General features: G+C 42.4%; 2 protein-coding genes across 4 annotated transcripts in view; one reads left to right on the top strand and one right to left on the bottom strand.

Moving 5' to 3' along the window:
• Window positions 1-19,290, top strand: part of LOC134357299 (uncharacterized) — a 185,980-nt gene that overhangs the window by 125,512 nt on the left and 41,178 nt on the right. The gene's annotated exons all lie outside the window — the stretch shown is intronic.
• Window positions 1-19,290, bottom strand: part of LOC134341494 (pecanex-like protein 1) — a 275,158-nt gene that overhangs the window by 251,032 nt on the left and 4,836 nt on the right. For all 3 annotated transcript variants that reach the window (XM_063039370.1, XM_063039362.1, XM_063039377.1), the window contains exons 2-5: window positions 14,663-14,880; window positions 8,947-9,064; window positions 2,870-2,909; window positions 743-841 (exon numbers count right to left, since the gene is read on the bottom strand). In XM_063039370.1, coding sequence (XP_062895440.1) covers window positions 743-841; window positions 2,870-2,909; window positions 8,947-9,064; window positions 14,663-14,880 — 475 coding nt within the window. The remainder of the gene's footprint in view (window positions 1-742; window positions 842-2,869; window positions 2,910-8,946; window positions 9,065-14,662; window positions 14,881-19,290) is intronic.

Raw genomic sequence — 19,290 nt, 5'->3', positions numbered from 1 at the left:
TAAACTTAGCACAGAAAGGGGATACACTTATAAAGAGTTGAGGGCTTATTGTAATTGGGAGGTGATGTTAATTTGGCAACGCCTCAAGTACACAACATCCATCATTAAGGACCCTCACTATCCAGGACATGTTCTCTCCTCATTGCTTCCATCAGGGAGAAGGTGCAGAAACCTGAAGATATACACTCAATGTTTCAGGAACAGTTTCTTCCCTTCCATCAGATTTCTGAATGGACCATGAACATTACCTTACTCTTTACACTACTAATTTCTTTTTTTTAAATGTATTTATATAACTTATAGTTTTTTTTAAATATAATGTACTGTACGGCTGCCACAAAACAACAGATTTCACTTGGGGGGCACAGCAGTGCAGTGGTTAGCCTAATGCTATTACAGTGCCAATGCCCTGAGTTCAATTTGAATTTGTACATTCTCCCCATGGGTTTGCTCTGGGTGCTCCAGTTTCCTCCCACATTCCAAAGACATACGGGTTTGCAGGTTAATTTGTCCCACGGGTGCAACTGGCAGGTACAGGCTCATTGGGCTGGAAGGTCCTGTTACTGTGCTGTATGTCAGTGATCATAACCCGATTCTAATTCCGAGTGAAATTTATCAGCCATATGGTGAGGGCAAGCAAACATCAAAGAGATGGAATGGCGCATACAAGCTATTCTACTGCCCCTCTTAAATTTCTATCACATTAGTCATCAACAGTGACAGAAGAGGAAAGAATTCTTACCTTTCTTTTCCTTGTCTAAAGTTAATGGAGTTTTGCAAGGGAGTTCATTTGGAGTATCATTATGTTCCTGAGTTGCAGTAAGTCTTCTGAAGTCTTTCTCTAGTATGTACAGTGGAAATAAATATTGCAAGGGTTAGTATGGCACTTAATCCAAATATCAAGTCACATTGCCTTGGCATGATGAGATCAATATTACTTGTATCGCATCTGATAGCTTGTGCTATGTACCCATCAGCTGCTCTGTGAAAAATTTGCCTCTCAGGTCCCTTTTACTTCTTTCTCACTCACCTTAATATCCTCTAACTTTAGCCTCTTCTACCCTTGGAAAATGACTGTGACCATTCATCTTACCCATACATCTTGTAGTCTTATGTACATCTGTAAGGTCACCCTCAGCCTCCTAAATTCAAGGAAAAAAGTCCCAGCCGATCCAATCTCTTCATATAACTCAAGCCCTGCAGTCCTGATCGCATCCTCAAATAATTTCTTCGTTTCCATCCTAATTCCTATGGCCAGGCAACCAGAACTGCACACAATATGTTGGAGGAACTCAGCGAGTCAGGCTGCATCTATGAAAAGGAATAAGCAGTCGATATTTTGGACTGAGACCCTTCATTAGGACTGGAAAGGAAGGGGGAAGCCAGAATAAGAAGGGGGGAGGGGAAGGAGTAAAATCTGCCAGGTGATAGGTGAGACCAGGTGAGGGGGAAAATGCGAGGATGAGATGAAAAGCTGGGAGGTGAGAGGTAAAAGAGGTAAAGGGTTGATGGAGGAGGAATCTGATAGGAGACAAGAGTGGACCTTGGGAGAATGGAAAGGAGGAGGAGCACCAGAGAGTGGTGATGGGAAGGTGAGGAGAAGGGGTAGCAGGGGAGCCAGATTGAGGAATGGAAAAAAAAGAAAAATACAATATTCCAAGTGTGATCTCGCCAATGTCTTGTATAATTGCATTATGACATCCCAATTTTTGTACTCAGTAGCCTGACTAATAAAGCCAAGCATGTCAAATAGCTTTTTTAGCACCCTGTCTACCTGTGTCACCACTTTCAGGGAACAATATACTTGTACGCCTAGGTCTCTCTGTTCTCCAACACTCTCCTAACCACGCCATTTACTATGCAAGTCCTGTCCTGGTTTAACTAACCAAAATGCAATAGTTTGCACTTGTCAGTCAAATTCCATCTGCCACGCCTTGGTCTACTTCTCCAGTCCACTTGGATCCTGTTGTAACCTTAGTTAACTTTCTTCACAGTGCACTGAACTACCAAATTACAACACTGTAATTTATATTAATGATTTGAATAACAATCAACAGTGATCCCTTTGGAACACCATTAGCCACAGGACTCCAATTTGAACCTTCCACAACCACCTTCTATATCCTTCCCACAAGTCAATTTGTATCCATGTGGTTACCTCACCTGCATCCTATGTGACCTAATGTTCTAGACTAACCCACTATGTGGGATCTTGGCAAAGGCCTTGCTGAAGTCCATGGCAACAATGTCTACTGCCTTACCCTCATCAATCATTCTCTTCAATATACAATTACAAACTGAAAAGGAACCAACACAAATTCCTGTGGTACACCAGTGGACAGAAATATCCAAACAATAAGACATCCTTCCACAACTTGCCTCCACATCTTATTATCAAGCTAATTATAGATTGAATCAGCTAGCTTGCCTTGGAACCAACATGCTTTAACCAGTCTATCAAAAGACTTTGAGTATAGATTTGAATTAATTCTATTGTATTTCTTTGTTCTTCCGTGAATGTCTGCAAGGAAATGAAACTTATAGTTATGTATGGTAACATGCACATACTTCGATAATAAATTTACTTTGAATTTTTTAAAACATTGAAACAGGATATTGTCAAGTGTCCACATGGACAACATCTACTACTTTGCCTTCATCAATTTCCTTTGTTAAACCTCCAAAAACTCAATGAAATTAGCGAGAAAGGACTTCCCCCACGCTGACAATCATGAATCAGCTACTGCCCTTCCAAATATCCATAAATCTTGTCCCTTAGAAATGTTTCCAATGATTTTTCTACCACTGAAATAAAGCATAAGGAGAGAAGGATAAAGAGATATAGAAACCACTGCAGAAGGGAATGTACCTTTGAGTTCTTCTGCATCTTTTGGATTTGTTGGTAGATCCTATTTGGAACACAGAAAAATATCAGTAAAACAATGAGAAAATGTTGAGAAAAACAATGTTTATAGTGTAAACATAAGAGATTCTGCAGATACTGGAAATGTAGACTAAAAGGCACAAAATTTTGGAGGAACTCAGTAAGTTGGGCAGCATACATGGAGTTTATTTCTCCACAAATGCTGTCTGACCTGCTGAGTTCCTCCAGCATTTTGTGAATGTTTACAGTGTGACCCAAACATCTGCCAATGTTTACAAAGAAAATCATGTTTTTATCAGAAAAATAAATCAAACTTCTTACTTATTCTTAGTCCAGCTTCTCTGCTAATTTGAAGCATTACAGCACTGTATGACATTAGTGCAAATCTTTTAAATGAGTCTAAGAAAGGTGTTCTTGCTTGAATTGGACATAAACTTCCTCTAAACTCATTCTCAAAACATCATCTGCATAAATGAAGGTTGTGCTAAATTGAAGACTACTTAAAATATTTACTGCATCATCAGTACTACAGAACAAACAACTCCTGTCAAAGCATTAACAGCGATCCCTAAGGACAGGGGATCGGCAGGCACTGAGGACAAACAACGGCAATCCCTGTTGTTAAGGACCGAAGTTGGTGGGGGCTGAAAAGAGGGGAAAAGAAGGAGTTTATTTAGCGTTGTTGTGTCTGTCTTGTTGTCTGTTAGCTCCGTGTTGTTCTGCTGAATATTGTGGGCATGTAATGTTGGGGCCACAACTATGGTGACACTGGTGGGCTGCTCTCAGAACATTCTCAGACTGTGTTGGTTGTCAATGGAAACAACACATTTCACTAATTAATCTTGAATATTCATACATACTTGCAATGAACTTTGATGGAATTCAGCAAATGAGTTTGGTAAGTTATAATATCTGACCTGAGGAGAGGACGATATTGAAAATATTATGATATGAACTGCAGCAACAGGATTCTGTGGAGTCAAATCAGTCTAAAAAGAATAGAAGTAAAATGTTCTGAATGATGAGCAGTTATAAATTGCAGATTTTGAAAGAGCCTGGAGCCCAAGTACTTAGAGAAGTAAAATATCATAGGTGACAAGTACAAACAGGATAGGTAGAGAGAAACTACTTCTGATGTTCAAAAGTGAAATTAGGAAACACCAAAATTTAGAACACCTTTCTGCAAACAGAAATTAATGCAATTTTTAAAATCTGAAATCGACAGATGCACGTACATTTGAAATATAGTCACCATAGCAATACAGATAATATGCAGCCACAATACATATATCAAAGAGAAATTCTATAATGGCAATATGATTTGTTTGAATATAGGTTGAAGGATAGATATTAGCCAGCAAGGATAATTCCCCTGTTCTACTTTGAACGATAGTAGGGATTTTTAAAAAATCCAACTAAGGACAGATGAGACCTCAGGTTAATGTCTTTTTTGAAAGATGTCGCCTCCAACAGTGCAGCACTTCTCAGGAATGTCAGTATGGATTATGTGTTCAGCTGTCCAGAGTTGGACGTGAATCAACAACATTCTGACTCGAAGGCACACACTGAGCTGTGACTGATTCTGTGAATAGTTCATGCAAATGATGAGCGCCAGGGTTAAGCAAGATGAAAGTACAGCAAGCAACTACACTGGACAACAAAGATTTTGTTTCCTGAATATTTTTGGGTGAATCTTGTGGATTTAGAACAGCTAATCATGAAAATCGCATGAAATTTCCCTATCACATGCCATTTCTCTGAAATTGCCTATATTCGCTATTTCAATTCTTAATTCAAGTCAGAATAACTGACGCCAAGATTAAGGAAGGCATTTTTGTTGGTCCACAAATCAAACCAGTCATCAATGATAGGCAATTCCAAGAACTTCTATTGGGATCAGAGAAAATCGCATGGAAGGCATTCAAGGATGTTGTTTTTAAAAACGCAAACACAAGGAATTCTGCAGATACTGGAAATTCAAGCAACACACATCAAAGTTGCTGGTGAACGCAGCAGGCCAGGCAGCATCTCTTGGAAGAGGTACAGTCGACGTTTCAGGCCGAGACCCTTCATCAGGACTAACTGAAGAAAGAGCTAGTAAGAGATTTGAAAGTGGGAGGGGGAGGGGGAGATCCAAAATGATAGGAGAAGACAGGAGGGGGAGGGATGGAGCCAACAACTGGACAGGTGATTGGCAAAGGGGATATGAGAGGATCATGGGACAGGAGGTCTGGGGAGAAGGAAAAGGGGGAGGGGGGGAACCCAGAGGATGGGCGAGGGGTATAGTCAGAGGGACAGAGGGAGAAGAAGGAGTGGGAGAAAGGATGTATGTATAAAAATAAATAACAGATGGGGTACGAGGGGGAGGTGGGGCATTAGCGGAAGTTAGAGAAGTCAATGTTCATGCCATCAGGTTGGAGGCTACCCAGACAGAATATAAGATGTTATTCCTCCAACCTGAGTGTGGCTTCATCTTTACAGTAGAGGAAGCCGTGGATAGACATATCAGAATGGGAATGGGATGTGGAATTAAAATGTGTGGCCACTGGGAGATCCTGCTTTCTCTGGCGGACAGAGCATAGGTGTTCAGCAAAACGATCTCCCAGTCTGCGTTGGGTCTCGCCAATATATAGAAGGCCACATCGAGAGCACCGGACGCAGTATATCACCCCAGCCATCTCACAGGTGAAGTGTTGCCTCACCTGGAAGGACTGTCTGGGGCCCTGAATGGTGGTAAGGGAGGAAGTGCAAGGGCATGTGTAGCACTTGTTCCGCTTACAAGGATAAGTGCCAGGAGGGAGATCAGTGGGGAGGGATGGGGGGGGGAACGAATGGACAAGGGAGTCGCGTAGGGAGCGATCCTTGCGGAAAGCAGAGGGGGCGGGGAGGGAAAGATGTGCTTAGTGGTGGGATCCCGTTGGAGGTGGCGGAAGTTACGGAGAATAACATGTTGGACCCGGAGGCTGGTGGGGTGGTAGGTGAGGACTGGGGAACCCTATTCCTAGTGGGGTGGCGGGAGGATGGAGTGAGAGCAGATGTGCGTGAAATGGGGGAGATGCGTTTGAGAGTAGAGTTGATGGTGGAGGAAGGGAAGCCCCTTGCTTTAAAAAAGGAAGACATCTCCCTCGTCCTGGAATGAAAAGCCTCATCCTGAGAGCAGATGCGGCGGAGACGGAAGAATTGCGAGAAGGGGATGGCATTTTTGCAAGAGACAGGGTGAGAAGAGGAATAGTCCAGATAGCTGTGAGAGTCAGTAGACTTATAGTAGACATGAGTAGATAAGCTGTCTCCAGAGACAGAAAGATCTAGAAAGGGAAGGGAGGTGTCGGAAATGGACCAGGTAAACTTGAGGGCAGGGTGAAAGTTGGAGATACCTCCTCTTATTTACCCCTCGATCATGACCCCACTAAGGAGCACCAGGCCATTGTCTTTCACACCATTACCCACTTTATCCGCTCAGGGAATCTCCCATCCACTGCTACCAACTTTATAGTTCCACACCTCGCACTTCCTGTTTCTACCTCCTACCCAAGATCCACAAACCTGCCTGTCCTGGCCGACCTATTGTCTCAGCTTGCTCCTGCCCCACCAAACTCGGTTCTGCATACCTCGACACGGTTTTATCCCCCCTTGTTCAATCCCTTCCTACCTATGTTCATGACACTTCTCATGCTCTTAAACTTTTCGATGATTTCAAGTTCCCCGGCCCCCACAGCTTTATTTTCACCATGGATGTCCAGTCCCTATATACTTCCATCCCCCATCAGGAAGGTCTCAAAGCTCTCCGCTTCTTTTTGGATTCCAGACCTAATCAGTTCCCCTCTACCACCACTCCGCTCCGTCTAGCGGAATTAGTCCTTATTCTTAATAATTTCTCATTTGGCTCCTCCCACTTCCTCCAAACTAAAGGTGTAGCTATGGGCACCCGCATGGGTCCGAGCTATGCCTGCCTTTTTGTTGGCTTTGTGGAACAATCTATGTTCCATACCTATTCTGGTATCTGTCCCCCACTTTTCCTTCGCTACACTGACGACTGCATTGGCGCTGCTTTCTGCACGCATGCTGAGCTCGTTGACTTTATTAACTTTGCCTCCAACTTTCACCCTGCCCTCAAGTTTACCTGGTCCATTTCCGACACCTCCCTCCCCTTTCTAGATCTTTCTGTCTCTGTCTCTGGTGACAGCTTATCTACTGATGTCTACTATAAGCCTACCAACTCTCACAGCTATCTGGACTATTCCTCTTCTCACCCTGTCTCTTGCAAAAATGCCATCCCCTTCTCGCAATTCCCCCGTCTCCGCCGCATCTGCTCTCAGGATGAGGCTTTTCATTCCAGGACGAGGGAGATGTCTTCCTTTTTTAAAGAAAGGGGCTTCCTTTCCTCCACTATCAACTCTGCTCTCAAACGCATCTCCCCCATTTCACGCACATCTGCTCTCACTCCATCCTCCTGCCACCCCACTAGGAATAGGGTTCCCCTCGTCTTCACCTACCACCCCACCAGCCTCCGGGTGCAACATATTATTCTCCATAACTTCCGCCACCTCCAACGGGATCCCATCACTAAGCACATCTTTCCCTCCCCCCCTCTGCTTTCCGCAAGGATCACTCCCTACGCGACTCCCTTGTCCATTCGCTCCCCCCATCCCTTCCCACTGATCTCCCTCCTGGCACTTATCCTTGTAAGTGGAACAAGTACTACACATGCCCTTACACTTCCTCCCTCACCACCATTCAGGGCCCCAGACAGTCCTTCCAGGTGAGGCGACACCTCACCTGTGAGTCGGCTGGGGTGATATACTGCGTCCGGTGCTCCCGATGCAGCCTTCTATATATTGGCAAGACCCGACGCAGACTGGGAGACCGCTTTGCTGAACACCTACGCTCTGTCCGCCAGAGAAAGCAGGATCTCCCAGTGGCCACACATTTTAATTCCACATCCCATTCCCATTCTGACATGTCTATCCATGGCCTCCTCTACTGTAAAGATGAAGCCACACTCAGGTTGGAGGAACAACACCTTATATTCCATCTGGGTAGCCTCCAACCTGATGGCATTAACATTGACTTTTCTAATTTCCGCTAATGCCCCACCTCCCCCTCGTACCCCATCCATTATTTATATACACACATTCTTTCTCTCGCTCTCCTTTTTCTCCCTCTGTCCCTCTGACTATACCCCTTGCCCATCCCTCTGGGTTCCCCCCCTCCTTTCCTTCTCCCTGGGCCTCCTGTCCCATGATCCTCTCATATCCCTTTTGCCAATCATCTGTCCAGCTCTTGGCTCCATCCCTCCCCCTCCTGTCTTCTCCTATCATTTTGGATCTCCCCCTCCCCCTCCCACTTTTAAATCTCTTACTAGCTCTTTCTTCAGTTAGTCCTGACGAAGGGTCTCTGCCTGAAACGTTGACTGTCTCTCTTCCTAGAGATGCTGCCTGGCCTGCTGCGTTCACCAGCAACTTTGATGTGTGTTGCAAGGATGTTGTTGAAAGTTTTCTTAGCAACTACAGAGCACCGAACTAGGTGCAGCTGGTTGACAACATGCTTGAAGCATATAAAACCATGAACATGTCACTAAAGAGTCACTTTCTGCATTCCCACTTAGACTTCTTCCCGGCAAAGCTTGGTGCTGTTCATAGTAAAAGATTTCACCAGGACATTGCGGTCATGGAGAAATGGCATCAGGGCAACTGGAATCCATCAATGCTGGATGATTATTGTTGGACACTTCAGTGAGAAACCTCAGACACTGAGTACAAATGAAAATCATCAACAAAATATTTTTAGCTTAGTTGGCCTATTGCAAAGCATTAGCACAATATACAATTAAACACATTATATTCAATAAAAGTTAATTTCTTGTTTCGCCAAATTGCTAGGTGATACAAGTAGTCTGAAATTATATTTGCATTCAGCTTCGTGGCCTATCATAAACAAAAACAATTCCTGAGGACTGTTGTCCGGTGATATTGCATGAAAATATGTCAGCATAAAATTCATTGCAGTTGTATGCGGCAAAGCAATTAGTTTTACAATCTGTATTGACCCATAACAACACTTACCGAATCATCACTGACTGCAGGATCAAGCATGGACTGCCAAGAGCTGTGGAGGACTGGTGGTGTTGACTTATCCTTACTGAATTCAGTCAGTTGGATATCTTGCACATGATACCTGCGACTTCAGCAAGACATCAGTCATAAAGAAAATGCCACAAACGGCAGTCACACATCAAAACAATTAGCAGCAGGAATTGTGACAGCACAAGCTAGGGTTTTGACAGTATTTAAAAGTGGTGGATATAGCCCAGTCCATCATGGGTAAAGCCCTCCCCACCACTGAGCATACCGACTGTCGCAGGAAAGCAACAGTCATCAAGGACCCCCACCATCCCAGGCCATGTTCTCTTCTTGCTACTGCCATCAGGAAGGAGGTATGGGACCCTTAGGTCCCACACCAACAGGTTCAGGAACAGTTATTACCCCTCAACCATCAGGCTCTTGAACCAGAGGGGAGAACTTCATGAATCCCAGACTGATCCCACAACCTATGGATTCATTTTCAAGGTCACTTCAACTCACGTCCTCGATATTATTTATTTATTATTATTGCAGTGGATCCGGTTAATTGGGCAATCAGTTAATCAGGGCAGCCACTTATTTCGGACAACTATTAAAGAACAAAAACTAATTGTGAAAATAGCTGGGATTCCTTTCATTTATTTGGGACACTATGCTGCATAATTGGGGCAGAAGACTGCGATCAAACAGTTTCTAACTAGCTAGCATCAGATACATGCACTGTGTGGACGTTAGACACTACAGTTTTTAAAATAGTGTCAATTGCATGTGCTTCTGTTCAAAAAGCAGTGATTTTTGATAGTTGATGAGAAATGAGCAGTAAGACAACTCAGAACCATTTTGTTCATTGCAGTTTCCAACATTCAGACTTGGAGATGACAGAAACAGCCTGGAATGAAAATTAAGTGATTTCACTATTTCAACAAGTTAGGGACTACAAAGAATTTGAAGGTATCAACAATCATCTTGAATGTGACAATGAAAATGAAGATTTGCAGGATGCAATCATTGATAGCATTGTATGAAGGCAGTCCATTATCTACACTAGATGTCTGCACTGATTTTGTGCATTTACAATCAGAAGAACATGCCACTGTACATTGGATAAATTACACCATCAATTACTATTATGAACCAGTTTTATAGTACTGTATTGCAATTGATGGTATTCTAATTTACTCTATATATCATTTAAATAGATAATTTGTTACTCAGTTAAATGGTAGATTGTCTTTTTTTACATCACATTAACTATTTCCATGAAACTTCAGCTAATTGGGCCAAAACGTACTGGTCCCAATGTGTCCCAATTAACCAGAATTCACCACATTTTGTTTGTGTTTGCTTTTTGTATTTTCACAGATTGTTATCTTTTGCACATTGGTTGTTTGTCTCTCTTTGTTGTGTGCGGTTTTTCATTGATTTTACTCTACTTCTTTGTACTTACTGCAACAGAAGTCTGCAAGCAAATGAATCTCAGGATGACATAGGTACAGTACTGTACAAAAGTCTTACGTGCATAGCTAGGTTGCCTAAGATTTTTGCACAATTCTGTAGTAATTTTATGTATTCTACTGTAGTGCTATCACACAAAAACCAACAAATTTCATGACATGTGATTCTGATATGGGTCGATATTGTGGACTGAGAGTGAGAAGGGTATAGGGAGAGGTGTATCAAAGGGAAGGGAGAGAGGAAGGAGCAAGAAGTGCCAGAGACAAACTAATCGTTTTGAATCAAATGACCTTGCCTGGTGTCTCAGGGCTGGGTGAGTCTGTGCTCATGCCACCACCCCGCCCCAGCACTCCTTCTCTGCCACTTCTCCTGCACTCAATCTGTGGTGCTCCACCCTGACAAACAGACTACTGTACAAAAGTCTTAGCTATGTATATGTGTGCCGAAGACTCTTGTACAGTATTGTACTTTGATATAAATTTACTCTGAACTTCCATAGATCTCAACAGCTCTTCACAATATAGGAAGACACTTGTACTGAATTGTGATGGCAGTGTGATTTTTTTTTTAAAACAAAATAAATTTTATCCATAACTTTTAAAATTACAAGAATAAATAGTGCAACGCCTTTTCATTCTTTACATTCATAGTCATTGCTTTCCATGCTGCAGCCACACGTGGACCCGAGGTGGTATACTACTGCTATAATTGAGGGGCTTCTTCACCCAACCAGGACCCTCCTTCTCCAGTGGCTGAAGAACCCTTCACTGTAGTCAGAATCAAGATTAACATCACTGGCATATGTCCTGACTTTTTTTTTTGTGGCATTAGTATATTGCCACACTTAACTTTTAAAAAAACATATACACATACAGTGGCATGCAAAAGTTTGGGCACCCCTAGTCAAAATTTCTGTTACTGTGAATAGCTAAGCAAGTAAAAGATGACCTGATTTCCAAAAGGCATCGAGTTAAAGATGACACATTTCTTTAATATTTTAAGATTACTTTTTTTATTTCTACCTTTTACAGTTTCAAAATAACAAAAAAGGAAAAGGGCCCAAAGCAAAAGTTTGGGCACCCTGCATGGCAGTACTTAGTAACGTCCCTTTTGGCAAGTATCACAGCTTGCAGAGTCTAAGAGTCTTTCAGTTCTTGTTTGGGGGATTTTCACCCATTCTTCCTTGCAAAAGCCTTCTAGTTCTGTGAGATTCTTGGGCTGTCTTGCATGCACTGCTCTTTGAGGTCTATCCACAGATTTTCGATGATGTTTAGGTTGGGGGACTGTGAGGGCCATGGCAAAACCTTCAGCTTGAGCCTCTTGAGGTCCATTGTGGATTTTGAGGTGTGTTTAGGATCATTATTCTGTTGTAGAAGCCATCCTCTTTTCATCTTCAGCCTTTTTCACAGATGGTGTCATGTTTGCTTCCAAAATTTGCTGGTATTTAATTGAATTCATTCTTCCCTCTACCAGTGAGATGTTCCCCATGCCACTGGCTGCAACACAAGCCCAAAGCATGATCGATCCACCCCTCTGCTTAACAGTTGGAGAGGTGTTCTTTTCATGAAATTCTCCACCCTTTTTTCTCCAAACATACCTTTGCTCATTGTGGCCAAAAAGTTCTACTTTAACTTCATCAGTCCACCGGACTTGTTTAGATGTTCCTTTGCAAACTTTTGATGCTGAATTTTGTGGCGAGGACGCAGGAAAGGTTTTCTTCTGATGACTCTTTCATGAAGGTCATATTTGTGCAGGTGTCACTGCACAGTAGAACAGTGCACCACCACTCCAGAGTCTGCTAAATCTTCCTGAAGGTCTTTTGCAGTCAAACGGGGATTCTGATTTGCCTTTCTAGCAAGCTTATGAGGAGTTCTCTCGGAAAGTTTTCTTGGTCTTCCAGACCTCAGCTTGACCTCCACCGTTCCTGTTAACTGCCATTTCTTAATTACAATACGAACTGAGGAAAGGGCTAGCTGAAAATGCTTTGCTATCTTTTTATAGCCTTCTCCAGCTTTGTGGGCATCATTTATTTTAATTTTCTCAGTGCCAGGCAGCTGCTTAGAGGAGCCCATGGCTGCTGATTGTTGGGACAAGGTTTGAGGAGTCAGGGTATTTATAAAGCTTTGAAATTTGCACCATCTGGCCTTTCCTAATGATGATTGTGAACAAGCCATAGCCCTAACAAGCTAATTAAGGTCTGAGACCTTGGTAAAAGTTATCTAAGAGCTCAAATCTCTTGGGGTGCCCAAACTTTTGCATGGTGCTCCTTTCCTTTTTTTCCACTCTAAAATTGTATAAAGCAAAAATAATACACTAATCTTGCTTAAGTGTTGAAAAGAATGTGTCATCTTTAACTTTATGACTTTGAAGATCAGTTCATCTTCTACTCACTTAACTATTCACAGTAACAGAAATTTTGACCGGGGTGCCCAAGCTTTTGCATGCCACTGTATATACACACACACATTTTTAATGTATTTATATAAAAACACACACATACTAAATCAAATATGTAGTAAAAAAGAATGCAAAGGAAAATAAAAAAAGTAGTGAGGTAGTGTACATGGGTCATTGTCGATTCAGAAATCTGAAGTGGTGGGGAAGAATCTGTTCCTAAAACATTGCGTGTGATCCTTCCTGATCAAGCCCTTGGTTGGCAGTGTAGTTCATATTGACAAGTTCTAATGATCAGGAATGCACTGAAAAATGAATTACCAGAAGCAGATTCAAAGGAAATAAAAGGCTGCATTTTAGTAGCACTGTTCAGTCTCTGGTTTTCCCAAATAATTTAGAGCCTATGAAGTCCGTTTTTGAAGCACAGTCACTGATTTAGTGCAGGAAAAACAGCAGCCAATTTGCAAATTCCTACAAACCACAATGTGATAACAACCATATAATCTCCATATTTGTCAACATATACTACCCTGAGCTTCATTTTCTTGTGGGCATTCACTGTAAATACAAAGAAACATAATAGAATCAATGAAAAACCACACACAACAGAGGCAGACAAATGATGACTGGGATCTGCAAGTGAAGAAATTGAGGATCCAGTTACACAAGAAGGTATTGAAGCCTATTGATTAGTTTTGAGTATGATTGTGTTGAATATAGAGCTGCCGTCAATGAAAAGCATCCTGATGTAAGCATCTTCACTGTCCAGATGTTCTAAAAGGGTTGAGTGAAGATCCAATGAAATGGTATCTTCTGTTGACCTGTTGCAACAGAATGCAAATTGGAGCGGATCTAAGTTGTTCCTCAGGCAAGAGTTGATGTGCTCCATCACCAACCTCTCAAAGCACTTCCTCACAATGGATGTAAGTGCTACTGGATGATAGTCATTGAGGCTATAGTTTTGATAAACATTGCCCAGGGCACCATGCTCCTATTCAGGACACAATCTACCCGAGAAGGCTGATGGTGCCTGAACCACATTGCGAGAATGTGGTAAGTGCATTTGCGCCGACTGATTGTGCAGCGTTGTTTGGGCCTTCTACACGTGCAGGGCTCTCTCTTTTTGCACAGGCTTTCAAGTGTGCATGATCCTTGTCTCTGCGGGCCCATTCCAACACTATGTTGCCCTGTGTGTACCGTTGCTCACATGAATCAGTAAAAACATTTAATTACATTACTCTGCTGTCATTCTCACTCCACGCATACATAACAGGGCCTGTTTAGCAGCTTTCATAAAAACATCTCCAATTATATGTGTTTTTTTCCCTTATTCATATGCTGGAGTGTCAGAATCACTTTTGTGTTCCAATCTCTGGAATAGAATTCATAACCTTCTCAGTGGTAACAATCCATACTTCTGAAACTTAGTACATTCTTAAAAAAATGGATAAAGTTGTGGAAAAGTTAAATGAACACCATTCAGTGCAAAGTCAAAGTAAAATTTATTATCAGAGTACGCATGTTACATAGCATGTTAGGGCGCATCTATGGAGGGGAATGAACAGTTGACAATTTGAGCCAAGACCCTTCATCCAATGAAAGGTGTCGGTCCAAAACATTGACTATTTATTTCCCTCCGAAGATACTACAAGTGTGGATGTGAGGATTGTGTTGTCAAAGCCCTGGAGAGGTCCTTAAAACCACAACCTTCTGAGCAGAAGCAGAGGTGTTACCACTGAGGCACAGCTGATGCTACAAAACAAAATTAAGATTATTCATAATCTTGTAGGTACAAGAGCATTTCCATGTACATTTCATTAAGGTTGGTTAGATATTGTTATTCACTTACCCAGGACTAACAGAAAGCATCAATTCTGATTCATCATTGTGCTGTCCTCCAGATCCAGTCTTAACCTTTGTGAAAGATGTAGCCTGGGTACTCTGATGTATTATTTCTCCATCTTCAAACATAAGGTGAAGTCGATAATTAATCGTCTTTATCACAGTAAAAAGGAGAGCTATCAAACCACAGTAAATTCCAAGAGCGACTTTGCTAGGAGATGCAGCCTGCAAAACAGATCAGAAAGAGTCAGCGAACAAGAGCTTTGTTGTCTTTTAAGGACTGGAAGAGTCAGCATACAGAGAGGAGATAGAGAGGCTTGTGAAGTTGTGTGAGAACAGCAACCCGAGCCACCACTTAGACAAGACAAAAGAGATCATTGTGGACTTCAGGAAGGCACAGTCTGATTCCTTGCAGCTCCCATACCACACAATGCCATTCAGTGCCATTGCACACCAATGGCTCTGCCATGGAGAAAGTGAAAAGCACGAAGTTCCTTGGGGTGCACATACACTTTCTGAGAAGAGTAAAGCATTCGAGGCCCCCATGCTAACAGCTTCCTGCAGGACACCGTCAAGAGTGTCCTGTCTGGCTGCAGCATTGTGTGGTATAGAAGCTGTAAGGCATCAGACCGCAAGACCCGACAGAGGATAGTGAAAACCACTGAGAGGATCACCGGGGTCTCTCCCCCATTTGCGACACTTATCAGGAGTGTTGTATACAAAGAGCTCAAAGCATTGCTGAAAATCCTTACCACCCACCACACAATCTCTTTGACCCACTAGCATCAGGAAGAAGGTACAGGAGCATCAAGATTAGACTGCCAGACTGGGTAACAGCTGCGAGACTAATGAATACCCTGCTATCACTGAAGTCTTATCACTACGACAGCAAGCTGTTAACAATTTATTGCACTGTCTTCTGTTCACTCTTTACTGTGCTGCGGACTACATGTACTTCAAATTATATTTTATTATCTTATTTGTGGTAATATTTTGTTTAAAGTGCTCTATGTGCAACATGGTTTGGTGGAGTATTGTTTCATTTGGTTGTATATACGTGCAGTCAGATGACAATAAACTTGAACTTGAAATTGTATCACTTCTGGTTCTTTTGTCAATCACCTTTAATCTGGTCGCTGAATACAATCTTTCACGATTGCTCTGCTGAACAGTGAAGAAACCCATTTTTTGGGAATGCTGTTAATATCTATTATTCCATGTACAGTTGATCGCTGAAGTACTGAACAGTCTCCTTCTACCTGAGACCTGGAGGTGCTTTTGTTGGTACTGGGTTGTTGACTTGCTGGAGAGATCAGGATCCAGCACTTCTCAATATTAAGTGACCTGTCCGCTAAGCTTCATGACAAAATGCAGAATGATCAAAAGCAGAGTATGGGATGTCAGCTACTGCACTTACTTTGTTCCTGTGTGCTGTCACCCTTGCTTTTTCAAACAGAGAGATGAAACATAGCAAACTGTGAAAGAAGGGCCAGGATAGAATAATCACAGTTACTTGGATGAAAATTTTGCTTTGGGTGATACTGAATCTGTGTTGTCACAAACAACCCTAATCAAATTTACACCAGTAAATCCCTCTGGAAAAGTTGCCTCAGTGCTGTCTGCTCCATCATAATCAGATTACTCCAACTCCCCGCTAGTCATACTCTGACTAGTCACCTTTGTGGACAAGACACTTCATTCTGACATACACTCTTGCAGTCCCTGTCACTGTCCCAACCCTTGATCCTCTGCTCCCCATCTCCCTCAGAATCCCTTCCCCCTTAACAAACAAAAGGTAGTGGATACAGCCCAGTCCATCACCGGTAAAGCCCTCCCCACCAATGAGCACAGTTGCAGGAAAGCAGCATTCATTGTCAAGGATAGCCACCATTCAGGCCATGTTCTCTTCTCGCTGTTGCCACCCAGAAGGAGATACAGGAGTCTCAGGGTCCACACTAGCAGGTTCAGGAACAGTTATTAACCCTCAAACAACAGGCTCTTGATCCAGGGGGATCACTCACCCCAACACTGAACTGTTCCCACAATCTATGGTCTCACTTCCAAGGATTTTTCAAATCACGTTCTTGATATTTATAGTCATAGTCATACTTTATTGATCCCGGGGGAAATTGGTTTTCGTTACAGTTGCACCATCAATAATAAATAGTAATAGAACCATAAATAGTTAAATAGTAATATGTAAGTTATGCCAGTAAATTATGAAATGTCCAGGACCAGTCTATCGGCTCAGGGTGTCTGACCCTCCAAGGGAGGAGTTGTAAAGTTTGATGGCCACAGGCAGGAATGACTTCCTATGACGCTCTGTGCTGCATCTCGGTGGAATGAGTCTTTGGCTGAATGTACTCCTGTGCCCACCCAGTACATTATGTAGTGGATGGGAGACATTGACCAAGATAGCATGCAACTTGGACAGCATCCTCTTTTCAGACACCACCGTGAGAGAGTCCAGTTCCATCCCCACAACATCACTGGCCTTACGAATGAGCTTGTTGATCCTGTTGGTGTCTGCCACCCTCAGCCTGCTGCCCCAGCACACAACAGCAAACATGATAGCACTGGCCACCATAAACTCATAGAACATCCTCAGCATCGTCTGGCAGATGTTAACGGACCTCAATCTCCTCAGGAAATAAAGACAGCTCTGACCCTTCTTGTAGACAGCCTCAGTGTTCTTTGACCAGTCCAGTTTATTGTCAATTCGTATCCCCAGGTATTTGTAATCCTCCACCATGTCCACACTGACCCCCTGGATGGAAACAGGGGTCACTGGTACCTTAGCTCTCCTCAGGTCCACCACCAGCTCCTTAGTCTTTTTCACATTAAGCTGCAGATAATTCTGCTCACACCATGTGACAAAGTTTCCTACCGTAGCCCTGTACTCAGCCTCATCTCCCTTGCTGATGCATCCAACTATGACAGAGTCATCCGAAAACTTCTGAAGATGACGACCCTGTGCAGTAGTTGAAGTCCGAGGTGTAAATGGTGAAGAGAAAGGGAGACAAGACAGTCCCCTGTGGAGCCCCAGTGCTGCTGATCACTCTGTCGGACACACAATGTTGCAAGCACACATACTGTGGTCTGCTTTATTGCTTAGTTATTATGACTATTATTTTTTCTGTTTCTTGGTACTTACTATGAATGCCCATAAGAAAATGAATCTTATGGTAGTACTTTGTACATGAATCTTAGGGTAGTACTTTGTACATGTACTTTGAAAATAAACCTACTTTGAACCCCTCCCTCAAAGCCAGTGTCAATAACCAGTTTTCATCCTGCTTTCAGTGAATGTGCATCCTGATTCTCATGTTACTTTTCTTCTTTTTTTTTTTAAAACAATTTTTAGGCTTTTCCAAATAGAAAAGGTCTTTCTTGGACCCTTGATCTCACCTTTGAACTCCTTTGGTCACAGCTTTTCCCACTCAACTCAATTTATCTGGTCCTTGGATGAAGTTCCAAGTCACTGCATTCAATAGGAATCAGAAACTTCAAGCAGACACCCAGAAACTTCTTCCCCAGGGCAGAAATGGCTAATACAAGGGGTATAATTTTAAAGTAATAGGAGGAAAGTATATAGTGGGGGGGAGGTATATCAGAGATAAACCTATTACAGAAAGAATGGTGGTTGCATGGAACGCTTGTGTGGCCAGGAATGGTGGTATAGTCAGATACATCAGGGACTTTTAAGGAACTCTTATATAGACACATGAATGGTAGAAAAATGGGGAGCTATATAGGAAGAAAGGCTTAGCTTGATCTTGGAATAGGTTAAAAGGTCAGCACTACATCTTCAACCAAAATGACTGTACTTTGCTGTACTGTTCTACGTTGAAGAGCTTTGCTACCATCTAGAGTTGCCTATTCCTTCAATAGTGAGGAGTTACACACAAGTTAATAGAGCAGCAAACCTGGTTCAATATGGTTTTCCTGCACTATCAGTGTGCAGTTTGTATGCTCGGGCCATCCCCAACTTATGAATGGGCTCTATTTTTACATTCATATACAAATTGATTTTGGTTCATGAAAATGATTCCAGAAATGAGAAGATTAAACTATGGGGAGCATTTGATGGTTCTGGGGCTGTACTTGCTGGAATTTAGTATCTCATTGAAACTTACTAAATACTTAAAGGCCTTCAGTAGATAAAGTGGATGTTCAGAAGATGTTTCCAATACGTCGGGGAGTCTAGGACCAGACAGCACACCCTCAGAATAGAGGAACGCCCCTTTACAACAGAGATGAAGAGGAATTTCTTTAGCCAGAGGATAGTAAATCTATGGAATTCATTGCCACAAATGGCTGTGAAGGCCAAGTCATTTTAAGCATAGGTTAATATGTTCTTGATTAGTCAAGGAGTTAAAGGTTATAGGGAGAAGTCAGAAGAATGGGGTTTAGAGGGATAATAAATTAACCATGATGGAATGGTGGAGCAGACTCAATGGGCCACATGACTTAATTCTGATCCTATGTCTTATGGTCCGCAAGTCAGAAAATACACAAAATCACTTGATATGGTAACCATATCTCCTCAGTATTTTTATGAATGGCATCAAAAGTACATAATTTGGCTAAGAAAGAATAATTACTAAAAGTGGAAACTAGTTCGGCCATTCATAG

This window comes from Mobula hypostoma, chromosome 2, assembly GCF_963921235.1.
Source record: "Mobula hypostoma chromosome 2, sMobHyp1.1, whole genome shotgun sequence".
NCBI classification, from domain to species: domain Eukaryota; kingdom Metazoa; phylum Chordata; class Chondrichthyes; order Myliobatiformes; family Myliobatidae; genus Mobula; species Mobula hypostoma.
The sequence above is the reverse complement of the archived record's forward strand: the minus strand, read 5'-3'. Positions and strand labels throughout refer to the sequence as shown.